This window comes from Aspergillus eucalypticola (genome assembly GCF_003184535.1).
Source record: "Aspergillus eucalypticola CBS 122712 chromosome Unknown BO83scaffold_25, whole genome shotgun sequence".
Classification (NCBI taxonomy): Eukaryota; Fungi; Ascomycota; class Eurotiomycetes; order Eurotiales; family Aspergillaceae; genus Aspergillus; species Aspergillus eucalypticola.
The window spans coordinates 78,052-101,730 of NW_020290299.1; the positions used below are offsets into that span (position 1 = coordinate 78,052).

The following is a 23,679-nucleotide window of genomic DNA, read 5'->3' on the forward strand; positions in this document are numbered from 1 at the left end:
TCATTTTACCCCCTTTTCTTTCTTAGTCAGTCCGTTCTTGGTCTCTCCTCTCTCCCAACCAATTGCGTGTGTCGGTGACAAGTGACGTAGAAAGACAAGAGGGACGTCACCGCCTGGAAGTCAGTGCACGCGCCCGCCGCATTAATTATTCTTCTTATTATCGTATCTCCAGCACTTTTGCGGCCTTTTTTTTTTTGCCTTGCTTTTGTTGCTATCTCTGGCTGGTCCTCATCTGCTTGCTTATTCCCGTGCCTGTACTCGCTGTGCAAGCCTATTCCTATTTTCCTTCCCATCACTCAAGTCCTGTGATCGTCTGGGTGGCTGCCCGGTGCACACCGCAGATCTCGCTCCGACACTCAACCATCGACCCTTTTCGCCACAAGCTACGCAAAGAACACCATCTCTCTTATCCCTCCCAGATTCGCTATACTATCTCCAGACGTATAGAGTGCCATCATGTCTTCAACTACAGTTCAAGACACTCCTGAGAAGGCACCTGATGATTCTTCCAAGTTGAAGACTTTCTTGTCCATTCTCCGCAAGTACGTGGGACTCTTGACATGGGCTACACCGTTGCTCACTGCCCGGTGCCTCTCTCCGATAGTCTGTGCTGATAGGTCTGGATGGTCTTGCCAGGTTCGTCGGAGTAGCCGACATCGCGTCTGTTCGTTTCTCATTGCCTGCGCATCTTCTAGAACCCACACCAAATCTGGGTAAGCTGTCTCCTGTGCTATCTATCGCACGAGAGTCATCTCCCCTTCGCAGATTGCTAATATAGATCTCCTTTCCTCAATCAGAATACTGGAATTACCTAGACAGACCGGAGGCCTTCGCAAGGTCAGCAAGATAGCCTGTTCATCATTAGGGCTTGTTGTTCTCTGACATGGTTGTCACAGCATTGGTCAATCGGAAGATCCGCTGGGACGTACGCTGGAGGTTCTGAGATTCTGGTTCACCAAGGACTTGGTATACTGCCCTCATTCAAGATGCATTGTCAATCAGTGGCAGGTCATTGACCAGATCACAGAAATACATCAAAGGCAAACCATGCAAGCCGTACAATTCTACCTTGGGGGAATTCTTCAGAGTAGGTTTGAAGCGGAGCCCTCGTGGCCTAAGTTAATGGCATGTTCTGATTCGCCTGGAATTAGTGCACTTGGGAAGTAGATCAGACGCTCCCAGAAGTCTCGCCGACTCCAAATACTTCCTCCAACGCAAAGAATAGCAGCGCAGATTCCGTCAAGATATGCTATTTAACTGAACAGACTTCTCACCACCCTCCGGTTTCGGCTTTTTTTATAGACTGCCCGGATACAGGGGTCTCGGCGCGTGGTTTTGACCAGATCAGTGCCAAGTTCACCGGCACCAGCATCCGGGTCGCTCCTGGCCAGCATAACCTGGGAATATTCGTCAACTTGAAAAACCGAGATGATGAGGAATATCACTTGACTCATCCTGCAGCACACCTTGGTGGTCTCCTCAGAGGCGCTTTGGCGATCTCTGTCTCGGACACTTGCTACATCACTTGTGCGAAGACGCGCATCAAGGTCATTTTACAGTACCTGGAGGAGGGCTGGATCGGTCGGGCGCAGAATAAGGTTGAGGGTGTGATCTTCCAGTACGATCCGGATAAGGATGTGACTACGAGAATCAAAGATGTACCCGAAGGCGATGTTCTTGCCCGGATCAGTGGCTCTTGGCATGGACAAGTTTTCTACACGTTGGCCGGTACAAACGAACCTCGGCTATTGATCGATGTCACACCCCTCTTCCCAGTCGCGAAGACGCTGCCTCCAGAAGAGAGTCAACTATCCAACGAATCTCGCAAATTTTGGTCCTTGGTCACCGAAGCGATTGTCGACAAAAAGTACGGCCAGGCTACCAAGCTCAAGCAAGACATCGAGGAACGACAACGACGAAAGGCCGCAGAGCGTCAGAATAAGAACGAAACGTGGCAGCCTCGTTTCTTCACCGGCGCTGTTACACCTTTGGGAAGACCCGAGCTAACAGATGAAGGGCTGAAGGTACTCGAAGGGCTACGCAGCGGTGATTATCGATTGGACGAGAGTGTAACGAAGGGTGCATAGGGGCGTTATCTTTATAGGTCCGATTGTATATGGACGCAATCACTTGAATCTGGCGTATGCGAAGAAATTGTTTTGGCGACATATATTAGAGGTATTCGTTGGTTCGGTCTTCCTAAACTTCTTTTGGTTGCCTCGGGATCACATTTTTGTCTGCTGTGCCTATAGGACGAGAGGGTAAAGAAAACACAGAAAAGAAATTCAAGCACATCCATCGGTAGTTCCTTCGCAGACACCCGACCTCAAACGCCGCTGGGCCCCCATTTATGCGCCGATGTAGAGACCAAAATCCCAAGTTATCATTATGAAGCATAATTTCATCAGCCTAGGCATTCGCCGTGACAACTTTGTTGAATCCTGCAGTTACTGTCTTCGTTATTTCTTCATTCTTGTGAGGAAGAAGAGACAAGGCATAAGCAACATCATTCCACTGCCGCTCGGTCTCACATCTGGGAAGTCGAGCAGCCAGTTTCTCAGCTAATTGCCGGGCGTGTTTCTCCTGCGAGCGCAAAAGTGGTCAGCACATGAAGCCATAGATTATTTTATGTGAGGTGTTCCAATGGAGACTTACCTTTTCAACGAAGCCTATCAGGAACTTAACGATACGCCTCAATGAGGCCTCCTCGAGATTACGTTCAGCACTAAGAAGGCTGAACATATCAACAAAGTGGTTGTAGACTGCGTTGTCTTTGCCCGCCAGCTCAGTGAAAAACATGCGGGCAAGGTCAGCAATACGCTTATCTTCATCCTCGAGACACTTAGCCATCTCGCCGAGCTGCCCCTTGACCTTGACCTGACCGGCTAAAATAAGGAATGTAAGCGTCATGAGACAAGTGCGCTTTACCGAAGCTTCGTCATCGTTCAGTCGACGATACAAGAAGTCTGTATTTTCATCGATCAGATGGTTAAAACAAACTGCCATGTCTCCTAAAGCGATCACGGCGTTACTGCGGACCGTTGGATCTTCAGAACGCTCCATGATGGTAATCAAAAGTGGCAAGTTCTTCTCGCAATAGTCTGCCGAGACACACATCAACTTGGCCATGCACAGAGTTGCCGCCGCCTGAAGGTTGCGGTCGGCATAGATGTTGCTATTCGCGCAAATTTCTGTAACCAACGGCCCAAAATTGGATAGGAGCGAATTCTCGCCGTATAGCAATTCCCGTTCTCGAATATGTGCCATGGCATCCTGAAAGTCATCTTCAGTAGTCCCACCGATGAGGTCAAGCTCATCATCTTCGGCATTGTCGTTCTTTTGGTTGGAGGTATTGGCTGTTTTATTCTTCTCCTGTTCTGCTTTGCGGCGTTTAAAGTCAAGTTCACACAATTCAAGATGAACAATCTGCTTAATGGCAATATGACCGACAACAAAAAGAAGCTGGGATAAAGAAGTAGACGATGTTTCTTGCTTTGCTCCTTGACCTTCCGTTGAAGCCGTTTCAGGTCGTTGTTCTTCTCCGTCATCTGAAACTTTGGAAGGGGATCGTTGAAGCTGTGGCTGAAAAACGAATCTAGTTTTCCGTTTCAGTATATCAGAGCACAAGACATCTGGGTGCTTTGACAGAGCATAAATAGCACCAATGGCTTGTTCCGCCACACCGTACCATTCTTTGCTATCAGATATCGATTCGACTATAGCCCCGAGCTTCGTCAAAACTGCATGGTCATTGCCCAGTTTGGGGATACCAACGTCCTTGGACTTTGCTTGGCGACCTGGCACCATTCGTCTCAATGCAATGCATGTATACTTTGCAAGCACGAGGTCAGATCTGCCCAGGCTTCCAAGGCCGATGCGCAACATTGTCTCAATTTCTTTTATGACGACCTCGGGATCTGCCAAAGCAAGCATGCCCAGGACAATTATAGCTCCTCGACGCTGCGTCTTTGATATCTCCTTCTTTTGCACACCATAGACCTGCCAGAGCTTCGCAATAACGGCATCTGAAATGTGGCCGGCCCTCATCATAGTACTCAATAGTTGTTCGAGACATGTCAGTTCAGCGGGCGTTGACCCAAACGTTAGACTGATCATGTTTCGCGCGATATAATTTGCAGCGTCATTGGGACTAAACGAATCTGGAGCCTCGAAGAAAAGTCCTTTATAGCAGTCGATCAAGTGAGTTTGAACTCCCTTGCCTTCGTCACTATTACCTTTCGTCCAGATCAGTCGCAGCATCCGCCGGATCCCGCTACGGGAGGTCTCGACCTTGTAGGCATCGAGCACGACAAAGAAGTCCATGGCCTCAATGGCCTCACTCTTGTTTCTCGACGATAAAAGCTGAGCGACCAAGCCAGATGAGGAATGAAGGACTTCGATGAACCGGATGGCTTCATTGTAATATTTCCTGGTGAGCTGTAGCCGTGCTAGCAGCTCGGAAGTAGCTGCCTGTTCAGCAGCTTTCTTAATGGCTGTGGCTTTCTCTTCCTCTGTCAATCCCGAAGCTTTAGATGGGGAGTCCTCCGGCAATTGAGTGGCATCATCCAATAATGCACTGTCAACATGCGATGCATCCGCCCCATCAAAGCCAGGTGTCTCGGGAGGTCTCAGCGCATTCAGTTCAGCATCCACAGTGTCGAGTCTAGCTGACCATTCCTTGTGCGAGAGTTGCCCACCGTGCATGACACTGAAAGGGTGAGTTGATACCAGCTTTGCCAGCAATCGTATCGCATTCCGGCGCACGTTGCTGCTCTTGTCTTCTAAGCTCCTTGCTGCCAGCTCCGCCACAGCCTGGCGTCGCTTGGGGAATTTCTGTTCCAGGTCACAAATCCTCATGTAAACCTGGATAGCTCTGCACCGACAGTAAGGATTAATATCCAGAAAGCGCTCTTCAAGCACATCGAAAAATGCGTTGATCTGCGTTTTGTAGTTGTCACTCCGCTCCTCTTGCCGGCTTAGATCGGCGATGAGATTCCCGCAGACTTCGATTACTGCACAACGAAGGGTGTATGACTATAGAATATTAGATACTCAGTAACTGGCACGATGGGAGAGTGTGCGTAATCACCTCGCTGTCCAGCTGCTTAGCCAAAAGAGTCATTTGCTTGATGATAAGTCGTGGGGCCAGCTCTGAGAGTTTCACAATGAACGCTGACACCGACTTAGGACCGCGTGTGTCATTAGAATTGAATTCTTTGTTTCCAAGCTCCCTAACAAACGTAAGCCGGAAGTGTTCCTGTGGACATACAAGTTAAAGTATGCTACATACTTCAGTATTTCATCCGAGAGCTGAGGATAATCATATTGTTCTGCCAAGATATGCAAGAACTCTGCCATAGGTTCTGAGAGGTGCTCAAAATATGTCAAGCTCTGTACGATGGAGGTCTGGGCACCTATCTGGTGAGTTAGTTATTGGGTTCCTACCTCAGTTAGCTGACTCAGAGCAACTTACCGAATGCATGGCCGTGGTGCTTAACTGCGATGCAAAGAACCTTAAATGCATGCATCCGAATGCTCATACTCTTGACGCGTTGTTCGCTTTCGAGGATAAGGTAAATTGAGCGGGTGAACAGATTGATGAATGTATCACGGTCAGATGTCGTCAGAAATATTCTGCTGAGTTTGAGCTTCATCACCTTGCACATTGTCTCCATCGAGATCTGAATCTGCGCGGTCCAGTCCCAGTTTCCATCTTTGGCGTTCGTTTTAGATCTGGCCGATTTCCCTGCGCCCCTGCGGGCGGGTACAGGCTCTGTGGGCTTTTCTGCAGCTTTGACCTCTACGGCACTAAGAGCCCATTGGAGAAGAAACCCATACATTTCCAAGAGCTGCTTGTGATGCTGTATGCCATCCTGCTCATCGGATTCAAGCTCCCCATGTATTATGTCCGCTTCGACCGATAAGCCGGAAACGATTAAATCAAGAAGCTTGCTGAGAGACCTCGTGGGGGAAAACGAGCAATACCTGCGCAAATTAGGGGATTTAGAAACATTTCTATAGAAATGAAAGCCTCCTGAGGACGAGAGGAACATATCAGGGGACAGGACGCACTTCAACAGAAACTGCAGCGAATCGAAAGAAGACGATCGGGCCAGTCCTTCTGGGTTTTCCGCGACCGCATCAACGATGGGATTCAAGACATTGTCAATCAGAGCGCTAGACAGTTGGTCCGGATCGGTCTCGCAGTCGAGCAGCTCTGGATCAGCATCGGGAGTAGGGACAGAGGCAGGGTCGCTCAGATAGTGTTTCAGCGACTCGTTTATGTCGAAATGAATTCGGTCCTCCATGATCGGCCACTGCGAGGGTTATCCCCGAAGGGCATATAGCTTTATCAAAAGCGATGAGGTCAAGAGACGTGTTGCGAAAGCAATATATGTGTAGGTAGCGAGCCGGAAGGAGGGGGTTGTTGAATGGGGGGGCGGATGTTGGAGGGGAAGGAGAGCCGCAGGGAAGAAATGACGGGCGGCGGGCTTCATTTGTTTGTATCTTTCCCTTTCGGTAGGTGGTTGCAAGGCGGCGGGGGCTGAGGGTTGCGTACCAGTAAATTATGTCACACGCTTCAACCCTCAATAATTACACTCTCACGCCGCTATCACGTATTGTAGCAGGTCTTGAGAAATACAAATTACAGCATTACAACCGACATATACTGCAAACGGCTACCAGTACACCAGCAACATGTAATCTGATAGGTTTGCTTCAGACCCTTCCGCTTTGTGGTTGTTTCCTGTCAATACTTGTAATATGAAAATTACGCTTATATGATTTATGTAACTACAAACGAGTAAACAAACAAGTATGGTTCCTGGTGCGGCGGTTTTGCATGCTGTTTGGAGCATCTTTGAATTGTTGCTGGAAAACAGTGGGAGCGACGACCGACTTCCCTCACTACAACGCTACAACAGGACTGGGGCTTCTCCTCATACCTATCCACACGTGTATGTGCGCGTGCGCGACTTGATCTAGCAATACCACCCTGCACTCATTCGCATATTTCCATAACCTCACGCCTTCCTTTCCTTCCTGAAGCTCGACTATATCATTTTCAGTCTTGTTGCACCTGTTTTGTCGTGTTGCTGCCAGGTTCTGCTGATCAAGCTATCACTTAGTGATCTTCCCTGCTAGTCTGTAACAGCCCTTCCAAGCGGTCCTCATTGCGATGTCCGCTCTTCATGCAGCTCCTACCGATACCTTCGGCATACAGCAACCTGTCGCTGCGACCCAAGGCCCCAAATATGTTAGAGAGGACAGTGCAGCCACAGATAGTGATGGATCGATAGAGCAAATTCGAGAAGAGGTGGAGTACGAGGAGGGTGATGCTCAAGACAAAGAGGATGTTGATGAATCAGTGAAAGAAGATATGAGAAAACTCGAGGACACATTCCCCGGCATATCTGATAGATTTCGGCTGTTGAATAGAATCGGAGAAGGTATAGTGCAGCCAATTAACTTGCCCTTGGCTGTGTCCTCCCACATAGTAGCTGCTTCTACTTGCACCGACGGACTGACCGGCTGGCCATGGGTTTACAGGTACCTTTTCCACCGTGTACAAAGCAGAGGACCTCTTGTACGACCACTATGAAAACGACTGGGACACTTTCCAAGACAATCACACGGACAGTTGGACGGACCAACCGTCTAAAAGACGCCGGGTGGAAGGTGATAACGGCCGCTCGATCCCCGTCAAACGAAGGAAGCCACGGTTCGTTGCATTGAAAAAGATCTATGTGACTAGTAGTCCCCATCGCATCCAAAATGAACTTGAGCTGCTACATGATCTTCGGGGTTGCCGATCAGTATGCCCGTTAATCACGGCTTTCCGCTACCAGGATCAAGTTGTGGCCGTTCTACCCTTCTTCCCACACACCGACTTTCGGATTCAGTATCGCACATTCCTGGTTGCTGATATGCGACATTATTTCCGGTCACTGTTCACTGCACTGCACTCCGTCCATAAACATAACATTCTCCATCGCGATATCAAGCCAACGTAAGGACTACGCGCTATTCCACCATGTCTTCGATACTTGCCGGATGCTGACTTATAGCCTTGGCAGTAATTTCCTCTATAATCCTGATCTTCGAGAAGGCGTGTTAGTCGATTTCGGGCTTGCAGAAGTGAGTAGATCCACTGGTCATACGAGGCGACAACATACTGACTTGCGGTCATAGCGTGAGGGTTCTGAGTACACAGGTACCTGCCTGTGCGCAAATGCAGCTTACATACGCCGTAGTAGATATAACCACAGTTATCACAGCACTCATTGTTCACCGACGACATTATCAGCTGGCTATCCTAAGAACGACTCACGACCATCAAGGCGAGCTAATCGAGCAGGAACGCGTGGGTTCCGTGCACCTGAAGTCCTCTTCAAGTGCACTTCTCAGACAACCAAAATAGATATGTGGTCCGCCGGCGTCATTCTCTTGACCCTACTTGGACGCCGCTTTCCTTTCTTTAACTCGGCTGATGATGTTGACGCTATGATTGAGATGGCGAGTATCTTCGGCACTCGACGCATGAAAGCTGCAGCAGCCATGCATGGGCAGATATTCGAAACAAATATCCCGACCATCGGTGAAAAGGGGTATAGCTGGGAGAAACTTGTGAAATGGGCCAGCTGTGTCGAAGAGCTAACTGAAAGTGAGAAACAGGCCACTCGATTACTGGCTGGCCTCATGGAGCTGGATCCCTACAAGCGCCTCAGTGCCAAGGAAGCCCTACAACATGAGTTTTTCACTGACCCTATAGACCATGATGTGGAGTGGGGAGGAGACCCTGACGATAGCGCAGACACTGGGGAAGAAGATGAGGATAAGGATGATGGAGAAGCGGACGAAGTAGCAATGATATAGAGCTCCCGAGCCAATGTATGATAATGACTCCTGGTTTGATGATAATAAAACAACCTCTAACCTACTATTTGCGATCGCTTTATTATCAAACGGAAATTCTCAAAGAATGGTTCCTTGGGTCCAGGCGATATATTCTCTAGCAAGTACAACTACTGAACGAGGGAGCCAGGAAAGACATATAGACTGAAGAACTGATTCATCTAGCTGCACTGAAAGTAAAGGGATACCCGACCTCTAAGTCTAGTAATTTAGGAGTTGCGGCTTTCACCAACAGCCACATTATAATATTTATAGTGTCGTATATATCTTATCTTGGAAGATGGATGCTCACCCAGCTAGCACAGGTTCTGTTCAGCCAGCCTCGCCGAAATCAACATGTCCTGTTTGTTCGGCGTGGTGTGTAGCACCTCTCTCTCCGACGAATGTCCCCCCGCACGTATTGCAACGAAGACGAAACCCAGCTGTGTCAGTGTAGTAATGCCTGGTTTGCAGAACCTGACAGAGTTCCTGCGACTTCTCGAGTACCAATGGATCTGCAGCGTCGAAGACTTTTGTATCAAAGTCAGGAGGCACATCTGAGTGGGTATAGGGCGGACTAGAAGGCGACAAAGCGATTGTATCGTAGTGGATTCCCGAATAGACCACGATACACCGCATCCGGGCGCCTTCGTTAAAGCGATCGATGCGAAGGGTCTGCACATCTATGGAGCATATTTCAATGTCGAAATGCTTGCTCAGAATGCTCAGCTCAATACCACCACCCCAAGAGTCCTCATTCTGAATCCAGCGGCAGTATTCATCCGGCTTCTTTTCCAATACTGCCTCAGTATAAAGGTCTGGGTGCGCTTGGATTGTTTGCGCAACAACAGATCGTAATTCGGTCATGGCATCTACTCCTCCCATAGTCGCACTACTCACTGCACGAAAGAGACAAGAGTTGTCATCGGGCATGATTCGGAGAACGAAGGTTCCGCTATGGTCAGGCGAGGGGACCTCCGGCGGATCATCAGGAGAACCCTTCTTATGTGTGCTGCCTACAGCTGGCGCTTTCAGCGGCGAATCTGCCGCTTGAGGTTCGTTCTTTAGCGGGGCATGAGCCGAGTTCTCTTGCTGTGTGACGATAAGTTGTTCCCCGTTCAGGGTAATGTCAAGATCTGCTAGTTTCTGCTTCGAAGGAAGCGCGCCTAGCACCAAGGGCTTGATATTTGGATATCCATATTTTACATCGTACGCCGTCAGCCCCGTTTTCTCCGTGATTTGGTGCCGGAGGTCGTCGACAGTTGCATCTGCATCCAGCGTGACGGTGGACTGTCCCGCCGGACCGCGAATCCGGATCCTCATTCTCCCTTGTGACGTAGTATCGCGAACGCTAGCGGGGTGGTGGATTGGTAAGGGAGTGTATATAGATATAGATTCTGGAGGGTGTGCGAAAGATATTCAGAGTCCCGTAATCTGCTTCAAGAACAGTTGCGGCAATCGGGGTGATCGATAAAGGCTGGGGGAAGACAATTGACCAGCAATCGAACCTGGCACCTGAACAATCGGGGGAGGGTTTATCTCCGCCGGAGGAGGAGCGATAGTAGTAATGCCTGACCGCGGCGGAGGCGGGCAAGTGGCGGTGCAGCCTGGAAGTAAGGTATGTTAGTATGTATATTGTATGTATATGTAATAAAACAAGGACGGCTCCTTATACGTAGTATGTAATATTACGTGTATCGTCACAGACTCTTGAAGCTACCTGATGAGTCAGCATAGTTGCTGCGCGAATCTCGTCCTTGTGCGCTTTTGCGCTCATTGTACTCCTGTTCGCACCCCAGATCAGCTCCCGCTGTCGATGTGCTCGACTGACAGGATATCTTGAAATCAAGACTGACGAGTGGGTTTGGGCCCTGATCTGCGTGCCGTTTCTTGCGTGGCCGCGGCCGTCTACAGTATGGAACCGGAGCCGTCGCAAGCGCAACCTCAACCTGCTCCTGAGGAACCGGTCAAGTCGATCGAGAACGATGGCCAGACCGACGGTCAAACTCCCACCGATGGGATCACAGATGATCAATGGAGGTCAATGATGAATGTGGTTTTGGCTATCTATGAATTCAGAGAAGAGGAGTAAGTTCTCCAATCCCCTTGTCCTGCGGGTTGGACTCCCGAGGAAATTCGCCGCGCTGAGTCGCATTCTGTCCGAGGCTGGATCGTATCCCTCAATTCAGACTGACAATCCTCTTCTTCCCCACGGGTTGCAGTGGCCATGATCCATCAAGATTGTTCCAGCGAAGCGTCAACAAACGCAATGTTCCCGATTATTACGATATCATCAAGGAGCCTATGGCTCTAAGCATTCTTAAACAGAAGATCAACAAGCGCGAGTATAAGAGCTTCTCGGAGTTCGTGCGCGACTGTGCTCTAGTATGTTGCATCATTTTGGCCCTTTCGCCATTCGGGGTTCGTAGTTAGCTTACGTCAATCCTGTTCGCTAGATCCCTCACAATGCGCAAACCTACAACCGCCCCAAATCCCAAGCGTACGAAGATGCGCTCGTGATAAAGGTCTGTAGAAACTCGGGCTCTACTTTCGGCTATCGATGCGTTCATGTTCAGTTTCGCTGACTGCAACTTTGACAACAAAAGGATGTCTTCATTGCCGAGTTTCGAAAACTGGTTGATCAAGGGATCATCACTGCGGAAGAGGCTGAACTTCCCGATCTGGGGGAAATCCCCGAGGCCGATCCCCTTCCCGAGGAAGAGGAAGAGGAAGACGAGGATGAAGAAGACGAAGAGGATGAGGAAGATTCGGATGATGAGAGCCGACGGAAGAAGAAAAAGGGCCCTCGTCCGGGTGGTAAACGGGACGGTGGCAAAGATGACGGTCAAAAGTCGAACGATCCCGAGCTGAGGAAGAAACGTGGACGACCACCGCGTGTTGATACCCCGATGGAGGCTAGAATCAAAGCCGTCTTAAAGGGTATTCGGAAGCTGAAGGGCCCTGGTAGCCAACTCAAGGTGCGACATTTCGAGCGATTGCCCGACAAAGCCACCTACCCGGACTATTACATGGAAATCAGAGAACCCATTGCTATCGACATTATCAAGCGGAAGTCGAAGCGAAAGAAGTACAATTCCGTGGACCATTTCATGAGAGACATGGACCTCATGTTTAACAACGCAAAGGCCTACAACCAGCCAGAGAGTCAAATCTATAAGGATGCGGTTGACTTGCAATTGGAAGCACGCAAACTGGCGGAGCACGAGAAGAAGAAGCCGGACAGTGAGTACTTGATGGAGGATGGACGCTTGCCCCTCCCGGATGGCATCCTGCACAAGAGCGAGCTGTGGAAGGTTGGCGACTGGGTACATATCCAGAACCCGAATGACGTGACGAAACCCATTGTCGCCCAGATTTACCGCACATGGCAGGATTCTGAGGGTGAGAAATGGATCAACGCTTGTTGGTACTATCGCCCGGAGCAAACTGTACATCACTTCGAGAAGCATTTCTACCCCAATGAAGTGGTCAAGACTGGTCAGTATCGTGATCACCGGGTGGAAGAGATTGTGGATCGTTGCTTCGTGATGTTCTTCACTCGCTATAATCGTGGTCGACCCCGAGGTCTTCCGCCTGACAAAGATGTCTACGTCTGCGAGGCTCGCTACAATGAAGAGAAGCATAAACTGAATAAGATTAAAACGTGGGCGAGTTGTCTCCCTGATGAAGTCAGGGAAAAGGACTACGAGATGGATCTGTTTGATGCTCCCCGAAGGATCAAGAAGATCCCCAGCCCAATCAAGCATTTGCTGAAGAGCGATGCAAAGGAGACCGATGACCTGCCCAAACCGACTTGGGGAGCCGAGAATGCACCTCCTGTCGTCGGTGCAGTTCATCGCCGCCCTCGAGATGAGAACGTAAGCTTCCCCAAACCCCTTCCCCCCTCTTCCACTGCTGGTGATTGGCACCACTGACAGGATCTACGCTTTACCAGGAATCTCCTCCTCCAGAACCAACCCCGTCACCACCTCCGTCCCTGCCACCACCAACCTTGCCCCCAGCTCCACCTCGACAGCCGTCGATCCCTCAGTCGTCTGGACGGCCCAGTATAGACAATCAAAGCACCGGCGTGACGGCTGGAACTGTGGTGGCGGTCCGATCCCCAGCTGCACCTATTCCTCCGGCCCAGAGCTCACCGGCACCAGCTCCTCCGGTAAATTTCCATCAACCCCAGATTCCCCCAACCCAGGCTTATCAGCCTGCCTTGCAGAAGCGTGCTAGCGCATTCGTCCCTCAAACACCTCACCCGGCTACCTACCAAACGTCGGCTATGTCTCACCCATACGCGGCCGCTCAACAAACACCATATAACGCATATTCTGGCGGTCGGTTGCCGGGTCCTCCGATGGGAATGTACAATCCCAACGCTCCTCGTCCGATTGAAGTCTTCCATTTGAGCGATTCCGCGAATGCTGCCATCCCGGCGGACATACGTGAACAGTTCCACTGTGATGACCAGGGTCGCGTGCTATTCTTCTCCAGCCCGCCGCTTGATGTAGTCCCATCCGTTCAGCAAAAGCTAGGCCATTCACTCAAATATCTGGCTGCCAAAGAGGAGCGGAGAAGGTTGGTGGAGGCCAAGAAGCGCAAAGAGATGGATGAACAGGCCGAGCGTGAAGCAGATGCTAAGCGACAGCGAGCTGACATTGAGACAACTCTCGCCGCTCGGGTGGACGCTTTGACAACTAGGGCCGTGGAGAATTTGACGTCCCAGATCACGCAGGGCACAGGTCAGCTCTACGAAATCCTGTATCAGGATCAGGCGGAAAGTATCCGACAAGCAGATGCCAGAGCTCACGAACAAAGGCTTCTTTCCGACCACATGTCCCAGCAGCAAACTGCGCGGATATTGGCAAACTCGCAGCCGCCGAGCTACATCAGCCTTAAAGGTAACACCATGTATCTGAGCGACATTGGACCTAAAGCTTGATTTGTTGCGAAGGAACTGTCTTGAATCGACTACGGCTTAACTCCCTCGAATGCTCAGTGAGACAAAGACTGCCCACTGGAATGCCACGAGCTAGGTAGGATGAGGGTACACACCATGGAACTTGATTTGGACGGATGGCGATGTCGTCGTCTTCATCCTCGATAGCCTCTTGTTACCCGACCAAACTCAATCGTAGAAGAATTTTGTTCGTCAAGTCCATGTTCTCATGTATAGTAGTACGTTAAATGCAGTCGATGTTTTCTTTTAGGAAGGTCACTTCGTTATGACTTAGTATCTATGTCTCACAACCTACATCTTGTCCCTTCTAGTAATTCATCTGTGCTTGTCAGAATGCAACAGCACAGTGTCAGTGTAGAATCGTTTACGAGGCGGAGACATAAGCTATGTTCGGATCATGGAAAGAGTGGTCTTTCGCAACTGATCTACCAAGAGTGCGTGTCCAGAACAAGTTCCCCAAATCGGTCTAAAAGCCCGCAATATGCAAAAAGACACAAGATTAATAAGAAAAGAGGAAAAGAGGGCTGTTGTGTAACTCCTGGAGATCGCTGAACTGTTCTATGCAAAATGCCCTCCAATAGCGCCGAAGCCTAGAGCACTCGGTATATCCTTTTTGGTGATGACGATGACTTATGGACATTATCATGGACTGGTACCAACCTGTGGTGCTTTTTTCTTCTTTTGTTTTCCCTTTGCCCTTTTTTGTTATCATATGCTTTTGGTTTTCCCCCTCGTATATTGTATACATGCAGTAGCAATGGCAGAGTATTGGGTCCAGACCAGTATTCTTCAGCTAAATTTATGGCTGGAACCCAGAGTTACTCGTCGGTGTTGAGACGTCGTCGTCATTGGAATCAGCCTTGTGTGGACTCCAAGAAGCGCTGTTTCGCTTATTATTCTCCTCTTCTTCCATGGAGAAGACCAAGTCGCCCTGTTCCTCATCAATCTTGCTAGTGCTAACTGGAGATGAAACAGTCCGGTCAAGGCGGCTGCTGGCACCCACAGATGATGAATGACGAGCCGAGCCGGGGTGCAGAGAGACGCTGCTTAACTGTTGCGAGATCATAGACATCGATGACTGACGAGAAGGACTCCGGCTACCTATTGGGCCTAAGCTGGGGCTGGTTCCCAGGTTGAGAGAAGATTCGCGAAGGGGAGATCCGATGTGAGTAAGAGAGGTGCCGTGGACATCTTCCTCCTTTCTCTGTCGCTGTTTGGCAAACAGAGCGCCGAATCGAGATGGGCTGGAGGCTAGAGGCGATCCAACTTTTGAGAAACTTGTCCCACTCATGCCCAGTCCACTAAGATCATGGTCAGTGCGCGACAAACGCCGGAGTCGCTCCTGCGGCGTCAAAACGTCGTCATGCAGATTCATCGGCAAGTAATCTTCCTCCATTGGAAAATTGCTTTCATCCCAATCATCCAACGCAGTAGGCCGGGGAACGCTAGCAGAGAACACTCGTGATTTTATAGGCCGCTGGGAGTGTAGGAACCGTGGTCCGATACTGTCACCAAGAAGATCAGGCGGTGATGAACCGATGAAAGAGGAAGATGGCTTTCTCAAATCATTCGGCCCGTAAGCTGTATCCCGAAGATTCCGGAGTGTATCTGACGGCGTAGCGCCCATCCGCTGCGCTGGCGGAGACAACTCCAGTCCGAATTTGGAGGGCACAGAAGCCGCAACCGGGCCATAACGAGCGGCGTGCGAGATCCCCTGGCTATCAAAAGATGCAGGAAGTGGGGCATCAAGTGCAGTTAAATGATGATGATGGCTTGGCGACATGGGGAAGCGCAGATCGTCAACTGGTGAGCCGTACTTTGAGCCAGCATCCGATACCAATCCAGTATCAATGGTAGGGATGGCATCATAAGGGGGCTGCTGCTGCTGCTGCTGCTGTTGCTGTTGCGCATGCAACGCAGTATATTCATCCTGGGGTGGCATCTGAGAGCTATACCGGGGATCATGGCCATTCAGTCGTTGTTGGGAAAGAACCGAGTTCGTCAGCGCGGAGTCCTGGTTGACATAGGCCTGTGGGTTGACACGCCCGCCCAGATTCAGATGGCTTCCTCCCATTGCCATTCCCGGACTGGGACGATTGACTCGGCGACCATCGGGTAGAATATGCGCCAGTGCACACTTTGCTCCAAATTTACAGTTTCCCTATAATTATCCCCATATGCGGTCAGCCCCATGTGGCTAAGTCCCATTACGGTCGATTGAGCATGATCGGTGCAAGGAACAAACGGTCATGAGATCACCAATTCCATACCTTTGTGAAGTACTTGCAGGGCGCATAATCGATCGCAGCATCGGTAGAATGGAGAAAGGGACATGCCGGCCCGGCCTGGCAAGCTCCTTGACGAAAGAACTTGCAAGGCACATGCTTGGTGTCTGCGCGACAGTTGCCTTCAAATCAGCATTCAATCAACTCTTGTGGTAAATGGAACGAGTAGCCATGGAGACGAGCGGGACGAGCGTGAGAGAGACCGTCTGGAGTGCAGAGGGATCGACAAGTCTCGCGTGCCAGTGCGAAGCGGCGGGGCGGGGGGGGGAGGCAGAGAACGAGAAAGATAGGAGACAACATACTGCTCTGGTTAGGAGGGCTGCGGGCAGCCATGTCGAAGCCCGAGACGTTGCGGGAATGGCCGTTCTGGAGAGCCTGTGGGCCGGAGGGGACCGGGAGAGGAGCGCGGCTTTTCATCTCACCCGATACACGGGGTGGAGGACGAGCAGCGTGAGAGGACGAGGAGGAGGAAGAGGAAGAAGAAGGAAGGGGTTGCGGAGGTGGAGGATTGCGAGAAGCCGACAGCTGCATCGCCAGAAAGAGCAGCAGCAGCAGTTGGCAGCAGTTTGGCAGTAGTAGCAGTAGCAGTAGTCGAGATTAGCGGCGTTGGGTTCGGCGGCGGCAGAAGGCGGCGGGCGGCGAAGAGCACAAAAATCCGGAGGGGTTTATCGGTGGAACGGGGAGGGAAGGAGGAGGGGGCGAGATTTCCACGGCTTGGTTTTTGCTGGTGGGGATGATGGATGGATAGAAAGAGAGAAACCACGCTGCTTTGGCGGTGTAGTCGCAAAGTGAATTGATTAAATAGTTATAGTTCACTTGAAGGTTTTTTTTTTGTTTCACTTCTCCAGATTGTGAACAATTAGTTCTCAAGTCTCAAGTCTCTGTCTCCAATCTCCCGACCGGTTGGGAATGCTTACACCTCTTTTAGTACGTACGTACGTAGTAGTTGCCCGATTGCCTCCAAACTTTTGAGATATTTTTTTTTATGTCAGGCAGAATCTCGCAATCAATTTAGTCCTATCGAAATTCTTGTTCTTCCTCTCATCTGAAACAAAATGAAGTGTTGACTTTTCGAGTGAATAATAATGAATAGCTTCAGGAGAAAGAGAGCGGGCAGACTTCTACTCGAACAGGGACGGAGGGAAAAACACATGGATGGACCGGTGATTAAAGAAAGTTGCAACTATTTAGTTTCAAATACTCTCTCAATCTTGAATTTCTGATCGTTTTTTGCCCTCCCCACTAATTTTCCCTTTTTCTGTCCTTCCCCCCCCCCCCCTTCTTTCTCTTCTATTCCTTTCCACCATACACCCTCCTCTCCTCCTCCCCTTCTCTAGTACGATCTCCACACATCTCTCTCCATACAGTACAAATGGGAAATCCAATTGCTGGACATCCATGCTGGCTACTACAATGAAGAATTTACGGCCATCACCCAACCTCACATCACGCCTTGTGTCTCTTTGTGCCAAACAACGCAGGGCCCTGGGCGCATGACGGTCTCCCGATGCAGAAAGGCAAACCGGCGTCAAAAGCCTCCCTGGTGGCGTCAGATCGAGTCTGCAACAGCTCCTGACTGTGTCGCATGCTTCCTTCCTCCCCTCAGTTGACAGCCCCATGCTTCACTGTTCCTTGTTGAATCATGAAGATCATCCAATTATTCGTTCGGATGACACCTGTCGGATTGTTCATCTGATCGTCCCCCTACCCCCATCTTGCGGCCCTAGCTTTTTGCCTCAAAGCAGCTCCCCGGCCTAGGCTGTTTAGCTCTGCTCGGGTTCTGCTCGTCAAATCATACCCTCCTGATCCCGCGCAGGGCGGAGCGGCTGCCGATCAGCCAGATAGATAGATATCTAGTCCTCGCTATCGGATCGTCCCCACACTCTCACGTTGTAGCTGGTGGCACAACATCTGCATCTTTTCCGTACCATGTACCATGTACTGTGTACTCCGTAAACTTTTCAAATGCCCGATCGAGCAATAGTAATTTCCATTAAATTAAATCACGGGTCATACAGTGTATAGTATTAATGGTTATAGGAAGATTCAGGATTGTGGACCTGTGTTTGCTTGTGACCAGGTCGAACAGGTAGACCTCTGCCTCTCAATTTCATCATCACTTGAGAAATGGTCCCTCCAATCCCAGATTCTCCTTCACCTCGACATCGTCAGCGTGTCTCAATATCAATGCAGACCAATGGTGTTCATCCATCTTACCCATAGTTCTTCTCGGCTCATGTTGTCGGGCACAACTTCCGAACACATCCGCCATAGATCGCGACAAATCCGACGGCGCACCTTGGCCTGATTCTGCCAATGGTTCCAGTCTCTTTCCGCATCCACTTTTACCTCTACGGGTACAGTCCCTGCGTCGCTCCCTCGCGCCTGCACCAGGCGTGCACGGATTGCCTCATGTTCTTGCTCAATCTGACCGACATCCCGTCGAAGTTCGGAGAGCAAGGGTCTTGCACAGATGGTTGCTAGCTCCGCTCGCGTCTTTTTCTCTGTAGCTTCGAGACTGGTTACTTGCTCCTGCAGTTTCTCAGCCTGCTCATCCAAAGCTGCAATGATCTCGGGCGTCACTTCGGTGGACGTCTCCTGGAGGGCGTGATATACTATCTGTTTCCCTAATGTATCGCGAATCAGTTTTTCCATCCCATTGCATGTTTATCCTTATATTGCTTGTGATCTGCTTACCGGCAGCCCGTCCTTCAATTTGTTTATTCTGATGTAGTTCCCGTAGAGCTTTCGCAACGTGTGCTATCATACGTACAGCTTTAGCACGTAAGTCTCACAAAGGTCTCGCCTTGGTAAAACGGAGCCTACCTTTTGTAATCTTATTGTGCAGATTCACCGAAACCTCGGTAGCCTGCCGTACATCAGCCGTGGAAGACCTTTCCCTACCTTCCCTTATCACCATCATTGAAATCATGATGGAAACCAACCGAATAAGGACGACTGTCTCGTTGACAACCCACAACATATTAGTTAGTTCAACAACGCCAACCAGCCTACTCAACTGAGTGAAAGAGATCTATACTTTTGTTTTCCTATCAAGCAAGCACGGTCAACAATTACAAGACTCCTCAGAGCAAGCAGACTAGCAAATGGTGGAGTAAGCTCACGGAGATACTCAAGCACTAATGCAGAACAATCAGGAGCAGCGGCTTTTCCAAATTTACTTTGTTAGCTGTGCATAAGCCAGCTCGACTGTAGTTCCAAAGATTGTGAGTTTCTCACATCCGGCACCCAGCTGCTTCTCATTTTTCGCCTTTCTCTGGGCCATGGAGAGGTCGGATTGCGTTGCTCGGATTCTTGCGAGCAAGATTGAAGAGAGACTTGGGAAGGATAAACCAAGATATGATATGTGGGATTCAGCGAATGATAGGCCCGTTGTATGCCTGGATCGTCACGTGGGTCACACGACAGGGCTCTCATCTGGAAATGGAAGGTAGTGGATTAAAATTATCTAGACAAAAAATTTGTTGCCTTCAGGCAGGCTGAACATGCGAGCTGAAGTTGTGGAGGGGCCAGAAGAGAAAGGACAGACAAAGGCCCGGTCATGCTGCAAGATACTTGGTCCTACGCCGTTGCATGTGAATCATGATATCGAAACAAAACATCACATCCATGAGCAAACTGGAGTAAAAAAAGGGAAGACTCTGGACAACAGGGTAAACGACATATGCAATCCTTAGATGGCCCAAAGACACGGGAAGAAAACACTATGCATCTTCTCGTCTACTGACCATCCAATTTTCCAACACTCCAAACCATCTACATTAATAGATCCTGTACGCATGGGAGAAGTATTTTTTTGTCCTTTCGAATATGGCACAGATGAAGAAAGACCAAAAGTAAGAGATCTTCAAGGGTATCACATGACGATCTGCGCGTAGTTAGCTTGATGACAGCGTCTTTAAAAGTGAGATATTGAGAAGAAAGGAGGCTACATACGCAATCATTGTCTTTCTGGACAGTCGGAACACCCATCTCCTCGAATGTTTTGGGGCCCTTGCCTGGCAGGTTACCATGCTGTTTAGCGGGTGCGGGTTTTTGGCTAGATGTGCTCGAAGCCGTGGAGGGAGGCTTGGGAGTCGAAGTTGAGGGAGGAGGCTTAGGTGTGGAAGCAGACGATGATGAGGGCCGGGGCGTCGCTGCAGCACCGGGCGGCGGCATGGATTCAGTCCGTGGGGGATATGCGGTGGAAGGCGAGGCAGGCGGCCTAGGAGAGCCCGTCGGTCCACCCTGGGAGTGGGGAGAAGCAGGGCCCCGCACAGGTCTCCTGTCTGGGGGAGGCATGTTGTCCAGTCGCTGAGGACGTCTGCGAGCATCGGGGTGAGGATTGTCGAGGGGAGCTGAGTAGCCAATATCGAGTTTAGGTGCCGCCGACGCTGGGCTTGTGGGGCTAGTCGTTGATGGCGTACTGGGGCCTGGTGAGCGGTATCCCATGGCGCTAGGCCCGTACGAAGCAGCACGGTTGTAGTTCGGCGCGTTCGACCGAATATTCGGGTTGATTCCAAATGCAGAACTTGGCCGGGGGTCCGCACCCATGGGATATCCTGGCGGATACACAGGTCGAGCACGAGATCCCGGTCTGTCAGGGTAAGGAGCAGGCGCGGCGGGTGGGTTATCTGATAGAGTCATTCTGGAGGGATCGGGCATTTCGAGATTCTCCTGAGGCGGTTTCATCGGGGGTTTCATCGGGGGCCCTCGCGGGCCATTGCCATAGCGAGTCGACTTGATCCGGGCAATCGCAACCTGTTCATGATCCTTCCTCGATAGGGTCTTGGAGCGCGAGATGCTATCGATCCGGCCGGTCGCGTCTTTGTTTCCATTTGCTGCAGCTTTGGCATACCAGCTCCTGGCTTCTTTGATATCCACCGGAACGAAGATACCGACTTCGTAGAAATATCCCAAGGCGAACTCAGCGGTGGGGAATCCACTTTGAGCCGCACGTTGAGCATACATGAACGCCAACTCATCGTTCTTTTCAAAGACCCCCTCATGGCCGCAGAGGAACCATTTACTGATAGCCATCTCCGCTTCTGGCTCGCCTTGGCGTGCAGCCAGCGCGTTGTAGTGCAAGGACAATGCAGGGTTAAAATCACAGCTAAGCTGGCACAGTTCATAGGCCGCACCCATCTTGACTTGGGCCTTAGCAAACCCGTGGTAAGCAGCTTTCTCGATGTTGACGCGAGCAGCATTCAGATCCAGCGGCAAGAACTGCTCAGGAACGTTTACCTGCGGCAGCTCTCGTGCCAAAAGCATACCGTAAACCTACACAACATGTTAGAGCTCTGGTCACCAAGAGGAAGAGGATAAGTAGGCGGACGCACGTAAGCTCCCTGAGGCGCATTTTCGTCACAGGACTGCGCAGCAAGGCTGATATAGTTAAGACCCATTTGGTAGTCTTGGCGTTGCCCATGCTGTCCAAGAAGGATCATCATTCCCAGGCGCTATTGATCAAAACATCAGCATTCGCTGGGACGCGATAATGGGGAGGGGTCATACGTAGAATGAAGCCGAGTCTGCGAGCGCAACTCCCTTCTCGTAATGCTTGATAGCCTTCTCTGGCTCTCCCGAACTCTCGAACTGCATGCCGATACGATACTCGGCTCTGGCGTAGCCTTTCTCCGCAGCTCTCGAATAGGCACGGAAAGCTTCCTTCTTGTCCACGCGGTATCCAAACTTGCCAAACTCCAGCCACATTCCCTTGATGAATTCGGCCTTGGGATGATATTGCTCCGCTAGAAAGTTGACGATATTCATCGCATCGAGTTTCAGCTGCCGCTCCGCCGGAGGGGTCTGAGGGCGCGGGGGCTGAATCAACGACAGACGGGCCTCATTTTGCATAGCAACTTCCACATAGGCGAGCGCATCCTGCGCCCAGGCCAACTGCATATCAGGATCATTTGACGACAGCACGGCCATGCGGGCCCTCTCCAAGTTTACCTCCCTCTGCTCATCGGTCGGGGGGACGTTAGGTGGAGGATTGCGCAGGACTGGGAATGGCGAAAAGTTGGGGGCGTCCATAGTGTCGTGGACAGCGGCTTGCTCAAAACGAGCGGAATCGTAGGCGGCGGTTGGAGAAGCCTGACCCTGAGCGACCGCAGAGGTAGTTCGTTCAGGGTAACGCGAACGATCATACTGGTTGTGGTGGGGGTTCCGGGCCTCGTGTTCGAGGTGCGCGATATTATCCTGCATGTTCTCCGGGACTTCTGGCATGACCCTAATGGATGGAGGATTTATCGGTTAGCAACACGCCAACCTAGGTACTCCGTACAAGGCCAGGAAAAGACAGGGTTTTCTATTTAGGGGAGGTGTGCTGGTTCCCCTTTTTGTCTGAAGAATGTCTTTTCTTTTTATTCTTTCTTATGACCGCTGTCATCCGAGGGGAGGTTTCGCACCTTTGAGGAGAGGGGGATATGACCTCCGGCATGTAGAAATCATCCTGGCCCCCTGGATACCAGGTAGCACCCAGCCGTGGCTGACCGTGACCTTGGGGTGGCCTATTCATCGTCGGCGAGATTCTCCGTTTATTGGACGGTATTGCTTTTTTCACCCGTGTTAGTTTTGTTCCCACCTTACCCCTGCTGAAATTGGCAAAGAAATATTAATTGTCACTCGTCTCGGACTGGGCGCCAGTCAATAGCGTATTTGGCACTTTTGGCTGGGCTCAGCGGTTCATCGGAACCTCTCTCGAGAGAAAAAAAGTAGAGCCGGCGTGGGGACTGCCGAGTAGTGGTGGAGGACTAACTAACTAGTAAGTCGTTCTCCGAGAAGGGGGAGGGGGGGACGAAGGGGGGGCGCAGTCACGACTAATTACTGTTACTGAACTGATTTGGACTAAGATGATATAACGGAACACCAAGGAAGAGAGGGCGCGCGCAAGGGCTTCTTCACATCTAACTAAGAACTCTCTAGCAGGCAAGAAAGATATAACTAGACAGGGAAAGAGTGTGTGTAATATATCCATTTGGGTGGGGGAATGGAGGCTAACAGTCTGGTTATTTCCCTGGCACTAATTTAGGTGGCCATGATACGCAGTATAGGTGATACAAAGAATAAGATTAATCTTACTGTCGAGTACGAGAGAAAGAGGGGAGGGGGTTTTGTCATAGGGAAGAGGGGTTGGAGGGGGGAAAAGGGAAAAGAAAAGACAAGGCCAGGAACCACCACAGTACTAACAGTACGGACTTCCTTGCAGCCTACCAGGCAGTTCCAGTACGTAGATAGTAGTACCATAGTAGTAACACTAGTAGTGGTATGGAGTTCTAATGAATACTAGTAAGGCTCCTCCACAGGTAAACTACTCCATAACGACTGGACCACTAATACTGAAGTAGTCCTCGTATTAATCATCATTTCTTCCTCTGCATGGTTCGGGTATCTTGTTGACTATCATTCAAAGAAGAAACTAGTGCAGGCAACAATTGAAGAAGAAACTAGAAGACGATAAAGATCGTTGCTTATTCTCTTTTAACGAAGATTATTACGAGCAAGTAATCCACTTCGGTTGCTTAAGTA

At 50.4% G+C, this 23,679-nt stretch overlaps 8 protein-coding genes across 8 annotated transcripts; 3 read left to right on the forward strand and 5 right to left on the reverse strand.

Annotated features, from left to right (window-relative positions):
• Window positions 1-456: 456 nt before the first annotated feature.
• BO83DRAFT_452163 (putative oxysterol binding protein (Orp8)) lies at window positions 457-2,450 on the forward strand (the record flags this gene model as incomplete). The annotated part of the gene is made up of 6 exons (XM_025536859.1): window positions 457-542; window positions 637-713; window positions 798-837; window positions 897-966; window positions 1,028-1,087; window positions 1,152-2,450. The coding sequence occupies 6 exons, from the start codon at window positions 457-459 to the stop codon at window positions 2,085-2,087; spliced, it is 1,269 nt and encodes a 422-aa protein (XP_025384832.1). The 3' UTR covers window positions 2,088-2,450.
• BO83DRAFT_410563 (condensin subunit YCS4) lies at window positions 2,149-6,445 on the reverse strand. Its single transcript, XM_025534227.1, has 6 exons — window positions 6,073-6,445; window positions 5,474-5,985; window positions 5,291-5,414; window positions 5,090-5,231; window positions 2,656-5,034; window positions 2,149-2,583 (listed from the first exon to the last, which is right to left on the reverse strand). The coding sequence occupies exons 1-6, from the start codon at window positions 6,306-6,308 to the stop codon at window positions 2,410-2,412; spliced, it is 3,567 nt and encodes a 1,188-aa protein (XP_025384833.1). The 5' UTR covers window positions 6,309-6,445; the 3' UTR covers window positions 2,149-2,409.
• A 445-nt stretch (window positions 6,446-6,890) lies between these two features.
• On the forward strand, window positions 6,891-8,897 carry BO83DRAFT_381078 (serine/threonine protein kinase CDC7). Its single transcript, XM_025531902.1, has 4 exons — window positions 6,891-7,451; window positions 7,552-8,011; window positions 8,079-8,139; window positions 8,194-8,897. The coding sequence occupies exons 1-4, from the start codon at window positions 7,181-7,183 to the stop codon at window positions 8,875-8,877; spliced, it is 1,476 nt and encodes a 491-aa protein (XP_025384834.1). The 5' UTR covers window positions 6,891-7,180; the 3' UTR covers window positions 8,878-8,897.
• A 186-nt stretch (window positions 8,898-9,083) lies between these two features.
• BO83DRAFT_439962 (ubiquitin-specific protease OTU1) lies at window positions 9,084-10,406 on the reverse strand. Its single transcript, XM_025536217.1, has one exon. It carries the CDS (start codon window positions 10,216-10,218, stop codon window positions 9,229-9,231), a length of 990 nt encoding a protein of 329 aa, XP_025384835.1. The 5' UTR covers window positions 10,219-10,406; the 3' UTR covers window positions 9,084-9,228.
• Window positions 10,407-10,810: 404 nt separating this feature from the next.
• On the forward strand, window positions 10,811-13,846 carry BO83DRAFT_410566 (putative RSC complex subunit (RSC1); the record flags this gene model as incomplete). The annotated part of the gene is made up of 5 exons (XM_025534228.1): window positions 10,811-10,983; window positions 11,085-11,280; window positions 11,352-11,420; window positions 11,502-12,773; window positions 12,851-13,846. 5 exons carry the CDS (start codon window positions 10,811-10,813, stop codon window positions 13,844-13,846), a joined length of 2,706 nt encoding a protein of 901 aa, XP_025384836.1.
• Window positions 13,847-14,663: 817 nt separating this feature from the next.
• BO83DRAFT_320013 (putative spindle poison sensitivity protein Scp3) lies at window positions 14,664-16,566 on the reverse strand (the record flags this gene model as incomplete). Its single annotated transcript, XM_025527799.1, has 3 exons — window positions 14,664-16,025; window positions 16,135-16,271; window positions 16,452-16,566. 3 exons carry the CDS (start codon window positions 16,564-16,566, stop codon window positions 14,664-14,666), a joined length of 1,614 nt encoding a protein of 537 aa, XP_025384837.1.
• Window positions 16,567-18,022: 1,456 nt separating this feature from the next.
• On the reverse strand, window positions 18,023-19,435 carry BO83DRAFT_452171 (putative TBP interacting domain protein; the record flags this gene model as incomplete). Its single annotated transcript, XM_025536860.1, has 6 exons — window positions 18,023-18,301; window positions 18,367-18,776; window positions 18,847-18,909; window positions 18,976-19,018; window positions 19,302-19,330; window positions 19,390-19,435. The coding sequence occupies 6 exons, from the start codon at window positions 19,433-19,435 to the stop codon at window positions 18,266-18,268; spliced, it is 627 nt and encodes a 208-aa protein (XP_025384838.1). The 3' UTR covers window positions 18,023-18,265.
• A 153-nt stretch (window positions 19,436-19,588) lies between these two features.
• On the reverse strand, window positions 19,589-22,926 carry BO83DRAFT_381084 (putative chitin synthase activator (Chs3)). Its single transcript, XM_025531903.1, has 5 exons — window positions 22,560-22,926; window positions 21,664-22,381; window positions 21,489-21,608; window positions 20,107-21,429; window positions 19,589-20,038 (listed from the first exon to the last, which is right to left on the reverse strand). The coding sequence occupies exons 1-5, from the start codon at window positions 22,667-22,669 to the stop codon at window positions 20,027-20,029; spliced, it is 2,283 nt and encodes a 760-aa protein (XP_025384839.1). The 5' UTR covers window positions 22,670-22,926; the 3' UTR covers window positions 19,589-20,026.
• Window positions 22,927-23,679: the final 753 nt, after the last annotated feature.

Coding starts and splice junctions, on each gene's coding strand:
- BO83DRAFT_381084 (XM_025531903.1), bottom strand. CDS start 22,669: ATGAATAGGCCACCCCAAGGTCACGGTCAGCCACGGCTGGGTGCTACC. Junction 21,609..21,663: donor CAGACTCGGCTTCATTCTAC/GTATGACCCCTC, acceptor TTTGATCAATAG/CGCCTGGGAATGATGATCCT. Junction 21,430..21,488: donor ATGCGCCTCAGGGAGCTTAC/GTGCGTCCGCCT, acceptor CATGTTGTGTAG/GTTTACGGTATGCTTTTGGC.
- BO83DRAFT_439962 (XM_025536217.1), bottom strand. CDS start 10,218: ATGAGGATCCGGATTCGCGGTCCGGCGGGACAGTCCACCGTCACGCTG.
- BO83DRAFT_381078 (XM_025531902.1), top strand. CDS start 7,181: ATGTCCGCTCTTCATGCAGCTCCTACCGATACCTTCGGCATACAGCAA. Junction 8,012..8,078: donor CATCGCGATATCAAGCCAAC/GTAAGGACTACG, acceptor TAGCCTTGGCAG/TAATTTCCTCTATAATCCTG. Junction 8,140..8,193: donor TCGATTTCGGGCTTGCAGAA/GTGAGTAGATCC, acceptor TTGCGGTCATAG/CGTGAGGGTTCTGAGTACAC.
- BO83DRAFT_410563 (XM_025534227.1), bottom strand. CDS start 6,308: ATGGAGGACCGAATTCATTTCGACATAAACGAGTCGCTGAAACACTAT. Junction 5,232..5,290: donor CTCTCGGATGAAATACTGAA/GTATGTAGCATA, acceptor TACGTTTGTTAG/GGAGCTTGGAAACAAAGAAT. Junction 2,584..2,655: donor TGATAGGCTTCGTTGAAAAG/GTAAGTCTCCAT, acceptor TTGCGCTCGCAG/GAGAAACACGCCCGGCAATT.